The sequence below is a fragment of the Xenopus tropicalis genome, chromosome 5 (genome assembly GCF_000004195.4).
Source record: "Xenopus tropicalis strain Nigerian chromosome 5, UCB_Xtro_10.0, whole genome shotgun sequence".
Lineage (NCBI taxonomy): Eukaryota > Metazoa > Chordata > Amphibia > Anura > Pipidae > Xenopus > Xenopus tropicalis.
In genome coordinates this window covers 58,425,169-58,441,455 of record NC_030681.2, presented here as the reverse complement: position 1 = coordinate 58,441,455, position 16,287 = coordinate 58,425,169, and the positions used below count along the sequence as shown (strand labels likewise).

Sequence of the window (16,287 nt, the reverse complement as noted above, 5' to 3'; positions counted from 1 at the left end):
CAATTGATTTTCCAGTCCTCTTGGTGTTTGTACGCTATTTTGTAGATCCTAATATTCAATTATCTGGTGTGCAATCTTAACACTGGAATTCTAAAAACTATGTGGCTTAAGTGGCCCACAACTAGTTCCAGCTGTTCACACAGATGTTTTTTTTTTGTGCATATAAAAATGCATTCTGAACGCTTATATGTTTAAAAACACATGTAGTACATTTAGATGCGTTTTTGACACAACAAAGTGCTTTTTTGTGAGAAGCCACACAGGCAACTTCATTGCAGTAGCTTTGGCAGAGAGCCTAGAAAACTTAACAAGCTACACCTGCACTTAGATAAAATTGTAAATACAATTGGGGAACTGAGACTTGCTTAAAGGGAAGTTTCACCTTTTTTAGAAAAACTGTAATAACATATACTGACAAATTAGACCCCAAAAAGTGTGTTCAAACTTTAAATAACCAAATTTTGGTAATTTTTGGTATTTAGGGGGTGTAGTTGCAAAAATGTTCTTTTTGTCCCTCTTTACAGTTATCAAATGTTGGGAAGTATGCCCTATTATTGTCTGATTACTTACATACTTGTAATGCTGAAATATGAGTAATATCATACTTCTTGTTCAATTCCACTACACAGTGTACAGTATGTAGGTATAACACAAGCAACTCTTGTCGCATGGACACAATTCCTTTAACAAGAAAGATCTTAGACATGACTTCTAGGAAAATTTGACAGCCTCGGGTTAGTACCATCTTACTCTGTATAGCACTGCATGAGACAATATCATAATAGAAATTATACAAGAGACTGTGAGATGGACTACACTGACAAAATTTTTAACCTGGGTCCATGTCAGCACTCACAGGATTTTCTAAAATTGCAAAATTAGATAGCTTTATTTAACGTAAAGACTTTTCAGTCCTCCACAGGGACCTTTGTCAGGAACAGCAAATAAGGTGCAAGCAGACCCATGCCATCTGTCTCATATAAATACCCCACACAGTGAAAACTGGTGCCAAACGTTTCCTTGCATAGCAACCCAATGTGAATTGTAAATCAGCGCCAATTTGATCAGTTATCAATCTGAACGAAAAAAGTTGAAAACAATGAATATACATATGAAGAAAAAGGGCGATTGTAAGAGATGAGAGAGAGAGAGAAAGAAAGAAAGGAATGACAAGACAAACTAAGCGGAGTGGTACTCACCAAGAACAGCAACGAATCCCGCATTCACCCACCTTAATCTAGCAAACCTATAAAGATCTGTATATTCACGACCAACGTGTCATCATCAGGGTAGTACCTGATTGTTCAGCCATATCGACATAGTGGTGAATGTGCGTACAAAATTCGGCACACGTGTGTCTGGTGGTTATGCTATCCACTTTTTCACACATAAGTGATGGATGATATCCCTGAATATGTGCTACCACTATTAATGTGGGTATGGTCTTAAAAGCTCTTGTGATAACATGGGTGTGGTTTAAAAAAGGGAGTGGTCAAAACTGGCTTCTATGATCGTCCCTCCAATGAGTAGGCCAGTAAAATTCCATCCCTCACCACCACAGAAGTTTTACAGCACTACTATAGAACAAAAGAGGAGTCAGTTAGTCCTCTCTTACAGATGCCGACTACCGTAGGTTCTTTTCAGACAACCATATTAGGTATGACCTCATTTGATGAGCTGGCTACAAATCAGATGGCCCAAGATCCTCTGCAAGACAGAACAGTTATAGCAAAGACAATCTCCACTTATCTGCACGCCCAAGGGGATGAACAAGATGGCTTTACAAGAAACAGTGAGTGAAGAAAAGGATAATGACACCCAGTGGAGTGTCACTTGCCTGTGTGTACCAAACACTAGCAGTATAATGGTTTGTAGAGCTGTGGACAGGTCATGTGCAGAGTTGTTTTCCCAAGTGCAAGCAAGGTTGGGCAAGGGATGGGGGGAGAGTTTTAAAAATTGTATATTTTGCTGTGGGGGCTGACTCTAAGACAAGTGTTTTGGTTGAGTGCAAGTGAAACAAAGATTTGTTCCCATTGACAAAACAAATAAGTTATTATGAAAGAAAGGAAACCATGAACTGAGGCATTCCAGTGCTGGGAGAGTAGGATCATATTAAGCCAAGACAAAATTATTTTTATTTATTCCACAAAGTTACATTAACAGAGGACAACCACTCTGATACCATGGGAGAGAATTTTGGCTAACCCATAGCCCTGTAAAGGACTGATTTCTTATCTATATAAACTGATAATAACCTTAACAAAAGACCCTTTTCCTAAGCACAAATATATGGAATATTCGGAGAAAGAACTTGAACAACTCTCACTTTCAGAATGGAACAAGATCTGGGAAACCACTAAGGATATTGTGGTTTGCTCTTGAAAAAGGTGTATGACCTCATAAGAGCAGTTCTAGCATTATCACTTTATATTAAGGTGCCAAACCTCTTATTAGGACTACCTATACCAAAACATTGTGTCCAGAAATTGGTCAACCACATAACAGCAATGCCTGCCTAACGGTTACATCTAAATGGAAGTCACTATATTTGAAGTTATTTCCAGATTTGCACAGATTACTGCTTATATAACAAACAGAGTAAGCCTGCACCTAATAATATGGCCCATTGTGAAACCCACTTCATAGCAAACAGTTTTGAAAAAAAAGAGAGCCCATGTTGATATCACTAACACAAATAATGGAAGATATTAATCATCCTTTAAATTCTTAACGCAAAGGCATAACATAAATTTCATATGTGGGAAAAAGGTCATACAGCCCACTATCGGGGGTAAAACGATCATTCCTACATGTTGGTTAACTATATAACTGGGCTTCCATCAAGTTAATATAGTTTATCTCTTGTTGTATTGACTTTTTACATATGTACAATATGTATATGCTTGTCTTGTTAATTACTCCAGAAATGATTCAATAAAAATTATAAGTTACAACAACCACAAAAAAAAAACAGTGACGTTAAGTAAGGCAGATAAGATAAGTAAGGCATCCAGTAACTATAGCCTTAATTTATTTCTTTAATGACTCGGCTACTGTGCTGTTTAATAAACTTCACTTATCTTGACTTCCTCCAACAAGGTCCTCTGCTAAACCTGTATGTAACATATGCACAGTACCAAGCTACTTCACACTCAGCAATATACTGTATGCTGCATAAACTTTGTCAGGGATTAATGTAGGGGCAAAGTCACCCAAGAGAAAACCATAAGGTAAGAGAGGAAGGATGATGGACCTGTCTTAATCTGTAAGGCTGCTGGTCATATTATGGCACAGGAGCCATACGCAATAATATTAACATAACAGTAAGAAAACTAGAAAAGTGGGTGTGCCCACATTTTCTAACCTTGAATACGTGGCCAGCCAGTGACTGTAAAGTTTGGGAACCCTGACATAAATAGTGTGAGAAAGGCAGCATTTTAAACCAAGAAAATTCAATAGGTGAAGTCTGATTGGCTGTTGGTGGCTCCACCCACTTTTTTAAACCTAAAAATGCAGTCCCCTAGTGACCCTGGTGTTAACACTGAGAGAATGGCAGCAGGTTGATTTTGCCAATTGAAAATCAATAGGTGAAATCTGATTGGCTGTTGGTGGCTCCACCCACTTTTTCTACCTCTGAACCGCAGTTACCTGGTGACTAGCTCTGCAAAGTTTGGGGACCTTAGTATTAATATTTAAAGAATGGCAGCAGTTTAAATGTAAAGGTAGTCTATAGGTGAAATCTGATTGGCTGTTGTTGGCCCTGCCCACTTTTCTAAACTTGGAATGTAGTCACCCAGTGACAAACTAGGCAAAGTTTGGGAACTCTGGCATCAAACCAATATAATTCAATAGGTGAAATCTGAATGGCTGTTGGTGGCTCCGCCTACTTTCCAAAACTAAAACTGCAGGCCCCTAGTAACCAACTGTGAAACGTTTAAGGACCCTGGTGTTAATACTGTGAGAATGGCAGCAGGTTGAATTTTCGTATTGAAAGTCAATAGGTAAACTCTGATTGGCTGTTGGTGGGTCGGCCCACTTTTACTAACCTTTAACTGCAGTTACCTGGTGCCTAACTCTGCAAGGTTTGGGGACCCTGGCGTTATTACTGTGAGAATGGCAGCAGGTTGAATTTCCGCCAATCAAAAGGTAAAATCTGATTGGTTGTTCACAGCTCCGCCCACTTTTGGGCATCTAACAATCATCATATTTTCATTTAGGCTGACCCCATGACTATGTGATTCAAGTTTGGGGAGTGTAGCCTCAAAGCTGTAAGATTGGCAGCTGTTTCAGTTTCCCCATAAAAGTCAATGGGTGAAATTTGATTAGCTGTTGTTGGTCCCTCCAACTTTGGGGTGATCCAACAAATGTCGTTGTTTCATTCGGAGTGACCCCATGATTATGTTATTCAACATTGGGGGGGGTGTAGCTTCAATGTAAGAGTGGCAGCAGTTTGAAAATCTTCCCTGTCAAAGTCAATAGTAAAATTGGGGTGTTCGAAGCGGCGCCACAAAAAGATGGGGGGCGGGATCGCTAAGAAAAGCACAAGCAACCTGCTCCACTATAGGGCGAAGATGTGTGGAGAGTTTGGGTGTTGTACCCCTAAAACTGTAGTAGGAGTAACGTTTAGAAAATGGGGGGCACTAAGAAGAATAAAAAGAAAAAGCAGAAGAATAAGTCGAAGAACAGTATGTTGGGTTTTTCAACCCAACATAATAAGCAGCAATATGATTTTACAGATTAATGATGCATATTTGAAAAACTACGTACATTATTTATTTTGTTAGTAGAGAGCTAGGATACACTGATAGCATGACTGTAAACTCTTGCAAAAACACACAGTTTTAGTTTATTCCCATAAATCATTTAGTTTTCCTTCAGGAATTTACTTAAACGGTACAACATTTTGCATTCCAATTTAATGGTTGAATGGAAACATACTATATTTTTTATTCATATTTATGTAATGCAGTACAGGTATAGGACCTGTTATCCAGAATGCTCAGGATCCGTAATTTGGATCTTCATACCTTAAGTCTGCTAAGAAATCAATAAAACATTAATTAAACCCAATAGGATTGTTTTACATCCAGTAAGGATTAGTTATATCTTAGTTGGGATCAAATACAAATCACTGTTTTATTTTTACAGAGAAAAAGGAAATCAATTTTAAAAATCTGAATTATTTGATTAAAATGGGGTCTATGGGAGACAGGCTTTCCGTAATTCGGAGCTTTTCTGGATCCCATACCTGTATAAAATTAAAAAATATTAACATGCTAGACTTCATATTTATCAACTTATACATTTTTATGCTCCTCATTCAGTGGCCACTGGCCATACTAACATCTAAAATTATTAATTACGTACACTGCAATAGCTAATAAAAAATATTTGAAAGCAGAGAGAAATAGTGATCTAATACATATTTACATAATAGTTAAGGTTGACACATGCCCATTAAGTAAAACCTAACTAAACTTATGTATTGGTCCAGCAGCCCTTGAAACACCACTGTACCCTTTAAAGGACATGTAAAGCCTACATTTGCCTACAATGTATATCAGTTGGGCATGTCTCCCCCACCCAAATGGCATCATTTGTACTGCATATATCCCCTCCGTTTGCTAGCACCATCACATTTTCCTAAAGCAAATAGCAGCTTTCACCCGGTGGCCATTTTTCCTCTGATACATAACTGGATACATTTAAATCTGCAAACAGCCTACACACACAGACCCTTATTCAGCATACATTTCATCAAGAATACAGGCTCACACAGGCACAACTGTCTTTGATAAAAGTTCTGCTTTGTTGGAGCTGAGCTCAGGAGAGTTGGTTGGGAGAAAAAAAATGGAAGCAGACAGCTAGAGCTGAGTTTCTATGGGAATCAGCAATGCCATCTCTTCACTGGCTGCTAGACTGGGGGGCGTGTTTAGTAATCTGAGCTTAGAACAACTGAGTATGCCCACAAGCCAACAGCCAAAGCAAATTCCTGAGGGAGGGGGCGGAGTGGGTTACAGGAGGAGAAGCAAATCTAAGTGATTAAGGGGATGTTGCAGCCTTACTATTAACCTCTGGACAATCAGTGTGGCAGATATTAAAAGATTTCTAAGAGGCTGTTCACTGATTACATTTTTGTGTGTGGGGTTTACGTGTCCTTTAAAGGAGAATGCAAGTCTAAATTTAAAAAGCATACTGCCCAATATTTTATTGTTTAGTAAAAACGCCACACTTTTGGCTCACCTAATGAAATATTTACTCAGTCACACTTCACATTTTCTAGAACAGGCAGCCATCTCTAAAAAGGTATTCTCCCTTCCTTTCCCTCCTTGCTTCATACTGCACATGTGTTTCATTCCCTCCCCCCTCCCCTCTGCCAGATCCGCTTCTGATTGGCTGGTGGGTATGTGTAGCTCAGAACAGGAGACAGGATCAAGTTACACACATGCTCAGAGAATAGGAAGGCTGCCGATGGCACCTACAGGAAGGACAGAGAGATTTCAGTGATGTCACTGTAGTCTTCACACTGCTGTAGGCTGCCAGCACCAAATCTCAGAGAAGCAAGCAGGGATCTGGGAATTTAGATATGCAGTAAGTACTTAAAAAGAATGCCTTTAGACTTACTTTTAATTTATATTAACCTTTCCTTGTCCTTTAAGGGTTTAAAATACCAAGGAATTCCCTGCCACTCAGTTGAACTGAAGAAGCTGTTTGGATAAGCAACTAAATATTTTCTAGAATACAGAAAGTCCAGTTTTTTAATAAAATTAGCTTTGGTCATTCTCCAAATGGATTTATTTAGGTTGAACAGGTAATAACATGTTAAAATAGAACACAACATAAAGACAATAACTAGATAAGATAACTCCTTGTATGAAAAGGCTATGGGTTTTTTAAGCATGTATAGTCATGTAGAAGGAGACAAGAAAACATTAACCTTCAGCCTTACTACCCCAAAATTGGTTAACAGAGTCGAACTGGCCTGCCGGGGCCTGGGTAAGCACCCGGTGGGCCCCAGACTTGGTGGGCCCTAGGGCCTCTAGTATCAGTGGCGCAAGTTAGTAATTGGGTGGTGGGTTCACAACCACCTGCATCACTCACTAAGCGCAGGAAGGTGCAGAGCAGTAGCAGCCAGCCTTACAGTTCCACCCTGCCAGACTATACCTACCGAAGCATACAGGCAGTGGACTTGGATGTGGACCTCACTTTGTTGCTGTCGCTGACCTCTTTGATCCTGTTGCACATCTAAACCTGTCTTCATGTCTAAACTTTAAATTCAAAGAACCAAGATGCTTTTTTTAGGGTGTAATTGGACTATAATAAAAATAGGAGAAAGACTTAATATGTTTTAAATGCACAGTCCCAATATAAAGTGAGAAGCGCATAATGTGGTGTTATTATCATATGAAAGAAAAAAAGGTTGTATCTACTTTATATCTATTTAAGTTCCCTAGAACCAAGATGCCTTATAATAGTTTAGTTGAACTATAACAAAAATTAGAAAGAAAGGGAAGGGTGTGATGTTTTGGGTTTTTTTTGTAACAGTTTATATTTTATGTGAGCTTTCTCATCTGTGTGTGTTTTGGGTCTTAAACTGGTTAATTTGCTTTTTATTATTCCAAGAATCTTGTGAAATATTTTATAAAAATCTTTATCTCTAAAGTACCCAGGGTTTGTGTGTTTTATAGGTAATTTAGCCTCAAATGAGATATAGGTATGTCATATTTGAAACCCATCACTGGGTATCCTGACTCCAGCTAGGTGGTGTCCCTAGGGATAAGTTAGTAAAAATTAAGATACTGGTTTTCTCTAAGATATCTACAACCTCCTATTTGTATCCTTTTTAATATGCTTATCTCTTGCAAAAGTACTCAAGAACCATGCAATATGCAAAAATATTACATAAATCCAATAAAACCATTCAAGTAAGTGGTCAGAATCTATGTAACCAGCACAAGCAATCAATCAACAGATGAACTAAAAATACAACAAAGTGTCTGAAAATAAAATAGGTACAAATATAATAAATTGGTTAAAAATACAATAAAACCACTGAAATAAAATACAAAAATAATAACACACCACAATTATTTTCGCGTTAGTCTAACTAGCAATAAAATTGTTTGTAGGTCAAAAATAAACCCATAGACAAAAAAAATCAAATGGTGTATTGTTGTGGGAACTCAGTAACATAGCATAAAATATGCAAATACAGTAAAATGCATTTTTCTGAAACTAGGAAAACTATATAGGAAACTTATTCTTGGATAGTGATTAGAGCAAATTAATTCTGGAGCATGGTATTAGAAGTAGAATCAACAAGACTTTATGCAGTAAATGTAATGCACTTTTTTGGCAAAGCTTTTGATACAGTGCTTTCTAAACTAAAACCTGTTGGTTTTGATTATTTTTATTATGTGCATAAATAGGAAACTGGCTAATGAATAATGTACTGGTAGTAAGGTATCGCGTTTGTAGATGAAACAAAATTACAGATGCAGCCAGCAAGTTTTCACATTTTGTCTCACCATGTCTAGATGGTGCTAGAGTTCGAACATATGCCAGCACAACACAATAGAAAATGCCACACACACTTACATACATTTACATACACTTACAGCACACAATTTAGCGATTTTTATTTTTTTGTTGTTTTTTTATTTTGCACACTTATATAGACTCAAATATATATATATATATATATATATATATATATATACACAAAGGATGGCACACCGCTACATAACATACCTCGGGTGCTCGGTAAAGGGTTCCAATAGTATAAAAAAGATCAGCAACTCCGGAATTTCTTGTGAAAAATCAAAACATATATTCAAAGTAGCATAAACAGCCTGTTTATGCTACTTTGAATATATGTTTTGATTTTTCACAAGAAATCCCGGAGTTGCTGGAATTTTTTATTCTATATATATATATATATATATATACATACACACTTATGCACCGTCATATTATTTTTACACATGTACACACTTGTATACACAAACACATTTTTTTTTTCATTTAACCACTTTGTTTTTAGTTTCTTTTCCCTAAAAACTGTATAACAGCGTGACTATTGGATCAGATATTCTGACCACTAATTACACTGTTGTGTGACTTATTTTGTTGTTTCACTGATTTGCACAATTTCTGTGGTTTTATTGTATTTTTATCCTAATCTGTTTTTATCATAGCTTTGCCATGTGTAACTTTGGTGTACAAAAATAACTTTACCTATTTTGAATTCATCAGAATGTGTACTTTCCAAAACTATATGGTTTTCTGGGGGTTTCTGTATGGTTAGGGGTATTACGGAACATGTCACGCTGTCAGGGGCCTCTGTGTGCAAAAGCTGAGTTGGCAGGCGAAAAATCCATATGCGCAATTTTCATTTTGGGGTGAGTACATACCACAGACTTTGGTATATCTATGCATATTGGGTGTCAAACTGTTCAGTAGACCTTAGGTGTTCCCATTTGGGGTGATTTGCCTTTATCTGATCTTTATCAAGAAATAGTGAGAGATAAATGTGGCAAATTGCAACATTTTTATGTGATTTTCTGAAATGTCATAAAAATCTGCAGACTTAGGAAAGGTTTACAGCTTGGTACTTTGGAGTAAAAAAAAATGTTTACCCATTATAGATTCAGGGGAATGTGTACTTTCCAAAAATACAGTTGATATCAAAAGTCTACACACCCCTGGTAAAATGTCAGGTTCCTGTGCTGTATAAAAATGAGACAAAGATAAATCAATTTAGAACTTTTTCCCCCTTTAATGTGACCTATAAACTGTACCACTCAATTGAAAAACAAACTGAAATCTTTTAGGTGGAGGGAAGAAAACCAAAAAAACTAAAATAATGTGGTTGCATAAGTGTGCACACCCTCTTCTAACTGGGGATGTAGCTATTTTCAGAATAAGCAATCACATTCAAAATAATGTTAAATAGGAGTCAGTATACACCTTCCATCATTTAAAGTGCCTCTGATTAACCCCAAATAAAGTTCAGCTGCTCTAGTTGGTCTTTCCTGACATTTTTTTAGTCGCATCCCACAGCAAAAGCCATGGTCCACAGAGAGCTTCCAAAGCATCAGAGGGATCTCATTGTTAAAAGATATCAGTCAGGAGAAGGGTACAAAAGAATTTAAAATATGGCACAACACTGACATTACCAAGAACCTGACGTCCCTCCAAAATCGATGAAAAGATGAGTAGAAAACTGGTCAGGGAGGCTACCAAGAGGCCTACAGCAACATTAAAGGAGCAGCAGGAATATCTTGCAAGTACTGGCTGTGTGGTACATGTGACAACAATCTCACATATTCTTCATATGTCTGGGCTATGGGGTAGACAAAAGCCTTTTCTTACGAAGAAAAACATCCAAGCCAGGCTACATTTTGCAAAAACACATCTGAAGTCTCCCAGAAGCATGTGGGAAAATGTGTTATGGTCTGATGAAACCAAGGTTGAACTTTTTGGCCATAATTCCAAAAAATATGTTTGTATAGTTAAGATAGAGGGAATTATGAACAGTTTCAAATACCAGTCAATATTGGCACAAAACCTTCAGGCTTCTGCTAGAAAGCTGAACATGAGGAGGAACTTCATCTTTCAGCATGACAACGACCCAAAACATACATCCAAATCAACAAAGGAATGGCTTCACCAGAAGAAGATTAAAGTTTTGGAATGGCCCAGCCAGAGCCGAGACCTGAATCCAATTGAAAATCTGTGGATTGATCTGAAGAGGGCTGTGCCCAGGAGATGCCCTCGCAATCTGACAGATTTGCAGTGTTTCTGCAAAGAAGAGTGGGCAAATCTTGCAAAGTCAAAATGTGCCATGCTGATAGACTAATACCAAAAAGACTGAGTGCTGTAATAAAAATCAAAAGGTGCTTCAACAAAATATTAGTTTAAGGGTGTGCACACTTATGCAACTACATTATTTTAGTTTTTTTGGTTTTCTTCCCTCCACCTAAAAGATTTCAGTTTGTTTTTCAATTGAGTGGTACAGTTTATAAGTCACATTAAAGGTGGAAAAAGTTCTGAAATGATTTATCTTTGTCTCATTTTTGTACAGCACAGGAACCTGACATTTTACCAGGGGTGTGTAGACTTTTTATATCCACTGTATATGGCTTTCTGGGATGAGTGTACTTTTTTGTAGCATTATCCCACATAAAGGATGTAAATGTGTTGATTTTGCAGGAGCTGAAATGATAGATCATATGGGGGTATGTTCCTATTGGGGCCCCTACATGCCACATTTTTAGGTAATCCTATATATATTTGGTATCAAACTGTTCAGTGGACCCCTGGCGTTCATATTCAGGGTGTTTTTTCTTGGTACCTAATGATATGTGGGAGATAAGATGCTGCAAAGTGGAAGCTTTGAGGGGATTTTTAGAAATGTTATCAAAATTGCCAAATTTAGGAATGCTTTACAGCTTGGTACTTTGGAGTAGAAAGACACGGATACTCGTTTTAGATTCGGGGGAATGTGTACTTTCCAAAAATATATGACTTTCTGGGGTATTAGGCATCAAACCCGTGGCGTTCATATTTAGGGTGTTTTATTTGGTTACTTTATGACCTGTAGGAGATAAGATACTATAGACTGGAAGCTGTGAAACGATTTTTTAAAAATTTCACAAATTTTGATAAAAACCAATAACTTTAGGAAAGCATTGCGACTTGATAGTTTGGAGTAGACAGACAGTTGTGCCTATTCTTGATTCCCCAGAATCTGTTCTTTCTGAGATAAAACTTCTGTTAGTGGAAATTTTGGCCTTCAAATCTAAAGTATGCAGCTTTTTTAAGCAGTGCTTTGGAAATTTGGTAGTGTACTGCTGGGAGTTTTTGACCTATACAAGTGAGAAATCTCCATAAAACTATATATTTGGTATTGGCACGTTCAGGAGACATGGGACTTTCCAAATCAGTTGTATTTTTGTGCATAAAATAATTTTTGTTTTTAGTATGTGTGTTTATATTATGGAAAATTTGATTTTTTTTTTCATTTTTAGACATTTATAAGCCTACATCTTATTACAGAATTGGAATTACATGAAAATTCTACCATATTTTGAAAGCTTAGGTTGTCCTGAAAAAAACAATATATTGTTTTCCTGGGTAAACTAATAGTCCCCCAGAGGAAAGGCCCCTAAAGTGAAACAGTGCAAAATGTTCAAAAACTGTCTGGCAATACAAGTTCCTCTTTGACCAAAACGGCTGGCAGTGAAAGGGTTAAACAAGATATTATTGAATTTGAGAGATTTAAAAAGGGAATCTAAGCTGGCAAAGTGTATAGAAATTGTCAGTGAAGAAAAGCTGGCTTAGTTAAGGTTGTTTACACTGGAGAAGAGGCACTTAAGGGGAGATCTGAATATATAAGAGGACTATGCAATAAAATTAAAAAAAAAGACTTCCATTAAGATAAGATGTCAGAGTTTTTTAAATTTATTTAAGTTTTGTTTTTTCCTTCCTTAGACAGTCCTCATTAACACCAAAAGGTCAAACTCAATAGGCATGTTTTTTATTGTATCTGTTACTGTGTAACAATGTTATTATATAAGTTATAAGTATTTCACTCACAGTCTTTTTTTATTTTCCCTCCCCCAGGGGAAGTTTTAGACCCCCCTCACACCCCAGCACTTAACTTTTCTGCGTTGGAAGGGGTTTGGGGGGGGGGGGCGCATCACTACTGCACGAGAGCAATTGTTGAGCATGAATTCAACACAGATGGGGAACCCTTAGTACATGACATTCAGAAATTTTAGATCAGCGTTAGCTTTTCTGCTAGATCATATTTGTAACTCATATTAAGTTTTGTAAGTGCTTTGTCTTATTCTGCTGCTCTCTGTTTGCTAAAACAAAGGGGTAGTCATTTTTTTCCTGTATAGTCTAACTAAATATATATACATTTTTTTCAGTTTATTTTTTGCTCCATTTTTATAATAAATGGCTTTGAAGAGCATATCTACAATGAAGGTCAACCACCTCACCTGTTTTGCTAACCTTTTGTGAGAACTAGGTTGCTAAAATTTTGTGATAAAACTGTGTCTGTGCAATGGTAGAGGCTTTCAGGCTGTTAGTGCACATGTGCAGCAAATAATAGATTTCCTCATCTCCTCATTGACAGGGTTCATGAAAAAGATTGAACTAATTATGGTATCTTATATTGGATTAGGTATGCGCATGCAGCCAACTGGCAATAACGTAAAAATACCAATATATAAAACATTTGGTGAGGCGCCCATATTTGCCCCAGCTATTTCTAAGGAAAGTATTGCTGGCTGATCTTCTTTTCTCTACTTAAAACAGAGAAGAGAGATCTTTCCCTTTGATGTGATTTTATAATATATACTAATGACTATTTCATTATTGCATATAAGTATTGCTCAACTGGTTAGCACTCCTGCTGCACAGATCTTAGGTTTTAAGTTCCAACTTGACTAGGGCACTGTTTGCTATGAGTCTGTGATAGATACCCCTAGTTACTCTGCTTTTCCTTCCTCACAAAAACAGACATGTGCATTGACACTTAATAAAACAGACCTTAGCTTTTTGGTAGTAATATACATATATAGTAACATAGCTTCACTTGGGACCAGAATAAATAAACAAATAATCTTTTTAAAGTACATTGTACAGTTTGACCCCATGCACGTTATAAAGAAATAACAATAACTGTGCCCTCAGTTGTACTTAACAAAGCATAGCAGTTGGATAGATTTGTATCTTTTGCAAAGGTCAAATAAAACTGTGTCTCTGAGATTAGTTGTGGAAAATAGTCCACATTTTCAGTTAAAAAAAATATCTCAAAAGTAATACTGGGTCAAATAAATACAATACTGGCAGCCTTTTTCCAAGATTTTCTGTTTTAAAATGTTACGTATAAATGTGTTGATAAATGGCATGTTGATCTGAAATTGGTTTAATTTTGCCTTTTTACGTAGTCAATTTTTGAGACAACTGAAAGCAATATGATTCAACAAATAAAACAAAGGAAAACAAAATAAAATTTTTAATTTTTATTTAAAACAAATAAAATATTTTTTACATTTTCTGTAATACAAATCTGAATATTCTGCATTCTCATTTTGCATGATTTTTATATAAACAATATTTGCTTATTCATAATTATCTCCGCCCTTTCTTTTGTAGATTGCAGACTGTGCGTGGGATGAAACTGTGAAAATATATTTCCCATCCTGCCTCTCACTACCTTAGTCCTAGCCATTCTCTGGAGCCAACAGTACAAAGGAAGGAAAGAAAAGGAACCTTCTTTACAGTCATTAAATATCATTTAGGTCTTGTTTTGGTAATTTAGCTTTTCCAGTGCAAATGTTTTAGTAATCTTTTGTAAGAAATGGTTTTTGGCTATAAAAGCCTGTATGTAATTAAAATATGAACAGATTCCACAAATTAATGTATTTTCTATAGGTGGAATTAATGAATTCATATGCTTTACTAATATCAAGGATATAAGAAAAATTATCAACTTTTAACTATCTCCTAAAATGGATAATACACAAATCTAACTACAGACCCAGTGATTTGTGCAATTGAGACATTTTCATAACTAGTGCTTCAGTTGGAACAGTTCTAACAACACATTTTGTTGCTTTTCCTCAGTTTACCTCAGTAGTGAGAAAACTAAGATTAACTAAAATCAACATCAGTTCAATGAATATGACTTGTGCTGAACATACTTTTAGCCCATCATTTTAATTCCAATAGCCTATTGTTTAATCCTAATTGTTACTTCTTGATCAAAACAGGGAACCTGAAGTTACTCCATGTTTGATACTTGTGAGGTAGATAATTAGATTGCCAGCTTACTACCTCCTCCCTTTCCACTTTGTTGTGACTGTTTTGTTAGAAGTCCATAATTTGTGTGTGTGTGGGGGGGTCATTGGTGGCAGCTTTCAGTTACATGCACACATTGGATTGTTGGTTCTTCTTTAACTAAATTATGGATATAGTAAGATTCATGCATGGCTTTGCTAGATAATTTATTTCCTACATCAACATATATTTTAGACTGACTTTATTACACAGTTATTACAAAATGTTCAGCATGCCATATATGGTTGGACAGTTTAGCCATTTTAACCTATACTGACTAGTAACACCAATGAGCCTTTTTAACCAAGTTGGCCAGAAAATGCCCAATATGAATATTGATAGTGGTTTAACATAGAAAAATGGAAAAGCTTTTTTTTTTATTTCTAATAAATAATTCTGTAAATAGGCCTTCTAATTTGTCCATGTTATGTGGTGGCATGTTCATTATGATGATGGAAATATAAAGTAATTCACTGTAATTATCTATTTCTTGTGACCTTTTATTCTGTGTCCAATTATAAAACAAGATGGCATGTTGGTAGACGTTTAAAGTTGTCATCTAACAGAGTTATATGATTGGAGTAAACTCCATTGACCTAAATTAAGCAACACATGATTCCACTTACAAAACTTAAACTATATTAGATACAATACTTCTTAAGGGAAACGCTACAGAGAAATTTTATTTGCATAATAACAGAAAATGTAATGATATGCAATTTTAAAATAAAATGTAATGAGCAATATTACTCAGCAGCAGGAAAGGCCAGCAAGATATTGTACTGTATAGTGGTATAAAGAAACATTGCTAAGCTGCAAAAGGGTATGGAAGGTCTCTTGGATGAGGAAAGATTGGCTAGGTTGGGGTTGTTTACATAAAAGAAAGGGACTTAACGAAATATGACTACTTTGTATAAATAAATACTTTGTATATATTTTGTATAAGCTCTTTGATGCTTTATTCATTAGAAGATCCTTCTAGTGAACACAAGAGGTTTGATTTTACGATGTGGAAAGGGTTCTTTACACTGAGCACTGAAGTTGTGAAACTCTCATAGAGTTGTTGTATTGGCAGTCCTGCTAATGTCAACAAAGGTCTGTATGCCTTTTGAGAAAGTGGAAATTTTTTTTTTAAATGTAAAGGAGTAAAGGCTTCTCACTGAAAAGGCTCTGGTATGGGCCAGTGAAGTGAATAAAGAAAGGTGGGCCTAGTTGGAATTGTTTATGCCAGGGGTCCTCAAACTTTTTAAACGGGGCCAGTTCACGGTCCCTCAGACTGTTGGGGGAGCGGACTATAGTTCTGAAAAAAAAATACCAACGAATTCCCATGCACACCGCATATTATCTTATTTGTAGTGCAAAAGAGCAGTGAATGTCGGTGTTCTGCTCTGCCCCAGTGCATTGGCGCGTAACACGGCCGTGCTGGGGTAG

General features: G+C 36.5%; 1 protein-coding gene across 1 annotated transcript in view; it reads left to right on the top strand.

Annotated features, from left to right (window-relative positions):
* pex7 (peroxisomal biogenesis factor 7) overlaps positions 1–15,335 on the top strand; it is a gene marked incomplete at its 5' end in the record, with an annotated part of 198,821 nt that extends 183,486 nt beyond the window's left edge. The window contains 1 exon segment of the mRNA NM_001015954.2: positions 14,173–15,335. Coding sequence (NP_001015954.1) covers positions 14,173–14,238 — 66 coding nt within the window. The 3' untranslated portion in view covers positions 14,239–15,335.
* Between the last annotated feature and the right edge of the window lie 952 nt (positions 15,336–16,287).